The sequence below is a fragment of the Ctenopharyngodon idella genome, chromosome 21 (assembly GCF_019924925.1).
Source record: "Ctenopharyngodon idella isolate HZGC_01 chromosome 21, HZGC01, whole genome shotgun sequence".
Lineage (NCBI taxonomy): Eukaryota > Metazoa > Chordata > Actinopteri > Cypriniformes > Xenocyprididae > Ctenopharyngodon > Ctenopharyngodon idella.
In genome coordinates this window covers 16,282,732-16,285,663 of record NC_067240.1, presented here as the reverse complement: position 1 = coordinate 16,285,663, position 2,932 = coordinate 16,282,732, and the positions used below count along the sequence as shown (strand labels likewise).

At 36.5% G+C, this 2,932-nt stretch overlaps 1 protein-coding gene and 1 non-coding gene across 2 annotated transcripts; both read right to left on the bottom strand.

The window, feature by feature from the left end:
• Positions 1-239: 239 nt before the first annotated feature.
• On the bottom strand, positions 240-321 carry trnas-gcu (transfer RNA serine (anticodon GCU)). Its single transcript has one exon. It is a non-coding gene; the product is annotated as a tRNA-Ser (tRNA).
• tmsb (thymosin, beta) lies at positions 322-1,785 on the bottom strand. The gene is made up of 3 exons (XM_051877992.1): positions 1,634-1,785; positions 1,053-1,161; positions 322-570 (listed from the first exon to the last, which is right to left on the bottom strand). Exons 2-3 carry the CDS (start codon positions 1,150-1,152, stop codon positions 533-535), a joined length of 138 nt encoding a protein of 45 aa, XP_051733952.1. The 5' UTR covers positions 1,153-1,161; positions 1,634-1,785; the 3' UTR covers positions 322-532.
• Positions 1,786-2,932: the final 1,147 nt, after the last annotated feature.

Sequence of the window (2,932 nt, the reverse complement as noted above, 5' to 3'; positions counted from 1 at the left end):
GAATGCACAATTTTATTAATAAAATTAAATAACAGGCCTATATTCATTTGGTTTGTAAAAAAGCTTTGTTATCAAGAATTAATTGACTCATTTGCTGATACATCGTGATTAAAACGTCTTCAGATTATACGTTTGGTTTAGAAAAAACGGTGGCTTCTTTCTTTTTATACACGTGACTTCACACCCCTCTACGTGTTTTGAAAGATTTTAGGGTAAATTATAACCATAACAGTAATTTCCGACGAGGATGGGATTCGAACCCACGCGTGCAGAGCACAATGGATTAGCAGTCCATCGCCTTAACCACTCGGCCACCTCGTCTTACTCTTTAAACGTTTTATTGGTTGTCTGGGTGCACTCGTTGAAACACATTCGTACATATTTATTTCATTCTCGAACAAACACACAAACAAGTCTATAAAACCAATTACACATCAGTTACTAGTTCGATTCCTCTCAAAGTCTCTTCTCTGCTGATCTTCTCAGCCATTTGCTTCTCTGTCTGCTGTTTGACTTCAGTTACAAACATCATTCATGGTGTGGACTCTCCTTGTCTCTCCTGTTCAATAGCTGCAGGAAGAAATGGTTTCACAGGAAGACAGACCTTGATAAGTGACTTAAGTGATTCTATTTTATATTTTCTAGAGCAGGAGAAAAATAAGTGAAATAGCTTGAGTATCATTACTGTGAAAACAAAGCAAAAGGAGGCAGACAACTTAATGAATTACTTGTTTAAGGGGTTTTATTTACCACTTAGATTTACTTCATATATACCGCTTAGATTTACATCTATTAGATTCACCTCACATATTTACCTCTATAGATTACTTTTCAAATCAAATTACGGGAAATAATGGATGATTCTAGATAATCACACAACCTCTGACATATTTACTTCATTTCACATGCAGTAGGTTTCCTGAACCAAACTAGTGTCATTATACGTTTTTAATCAAGACATAAACAATATATTTAAAAAAACGAAACAATATTTTGATCATAACATAATCACAATGATATCCTCAGCGATTGTTTCAGGATCAGATACTCACTTTCTTTGGTTGGCAAGGGATTCTTTTCTTGGGTCTCTGTCTTCCTGAGTTTAGTTTTATCAAAAGATGTGATTTCTGTCATGTTGGGTTTGTCAGCCATGTTTTTGGACTATAGAAAGAAAGAAAAGAAAGAAAAATTCCAAGTTTAATATTTAATTTGTGTAATATTACTTACACAAATGAATTCCAAGTTGAAACAGAACACAAGTGAGCCAAAACATCTTAAATGGAGTTTAGTGAGGGCATCATTTGACCAATGTCGCATCCATTCTTTTTCATTTTAATTGTGTAAAACTATAACAATTCATTCTATCTACGCCTATAAAAAATTGTAGCTGCTGCTTAAGAAAGTATTCCTTAAAAAGCATGCCAAGTCTGATGACTGTTGGCCATCCTTTCTTTCTGGGAACTGGGAACGTCACGCCTCAGTCTTTGTTCTGTGCCCTGATTCTCAGAGTCATTTCTCTGCTTCTCACTTTAAATCACTAGACTCTTCAGACAATCTCTCACAGAAAATAAGTAGAAAGAACACAAAGACACCTCTAAAAGCATCCAGATGTTAGGAGTGTAGAAAGTCTTACCGTGATGCAGTGTATGGACACGAGAGCTGAATAAGAAAGTGTCTGTCTGTGTGGGTGGATGAAGCAGCAGGTTCTGCCTTATGCATGTGTATGTGGCGATGAGGAGGGGGCTACAACGCCTGACTGTCCCCAGGGTTATTTGATTGGCTACACCCCCCTTTGTCTTTCTTTTCCCCTCACATAACATGAAATATTCATGAACTTAGAAGGGAGGGGCAGATTTGAGTATAAATCTGCTGACCTTGCACATACAGAGAGGAATAGCAGATTTTATTCATTTAGGGAAATGAGACCTAATTATGTGAAAGATTCAGGGAGTGGACAACCTGAAAGAAAGAAAGAAAGAAAGAAAGAAAGAAAGAAGTAAAAACAGTAGTGTTATGAAATCTTACAATTTTAAAAATAATGTTTTCTGGTTGAATATACTATTAATGTCACTTTTGATCAGTTTAATGCATCACTAGCCTATTTATATGATTTGCTTGGTATAATAACACTTTCAGACAAAAGATGATCGACTTTCATGACATGTGGGCAAACATAAGGTTTAGTGTGTACATACATGAACCAACTGCTTCAGTCCATGGCTCAGCTGCTGTGTCCCATACACAGAGAGTCATCCAACACCAGACGCATGGTGCCTCAGAGCAGCTGTGTCTGAGCTGATCCCTATAGGGAGGAAATGACCAGAGATCTATAAGCACCACACAGCTGTTCCTGCTCTCCAGGCAAAGAGACAGATCTTTGACCTTTCAGAAGGCCTAATGTAATCAGACCTCTTTCAGCATCTTTGTCTGAATTTTTCTGTATTTCAAATTGATAATAAATTGATAATATTTGTATTTACATATGTCAATTCGAAATTATAATTTTTATATTTTATAAAATACATTATTCTTACGAGTATATATATGTATGTATGTATATATATATATATATATATATATATATATATATATATATATATATATATATATACACTATATTGCCAAAAGTTTAGGGACGCCTGCCTTTACGTGCACATGAACTTTAATGACATCCCATTCTTAATCCGTAGGGTTTAATATGGAGTTGGCCCACCCTTTGCAGCTACAACAGCTTCAACTCTTCTGGGAAGGCTTTCCACAAGGTTTAGGAGTGTGTTTATGGAAATTTTTGACCATTTTTCTAGAAGCGCATTTGTAAGGTCAGGCACTGATGTTGGCGAGAAGGCCTGGCTCGCAGTCTCCACTCTAATTCATCCCAAAGGTACTCTATCAGGTTGAGGTCAGGACTCTGTGCAGGCCAGTCAAGTTCCTC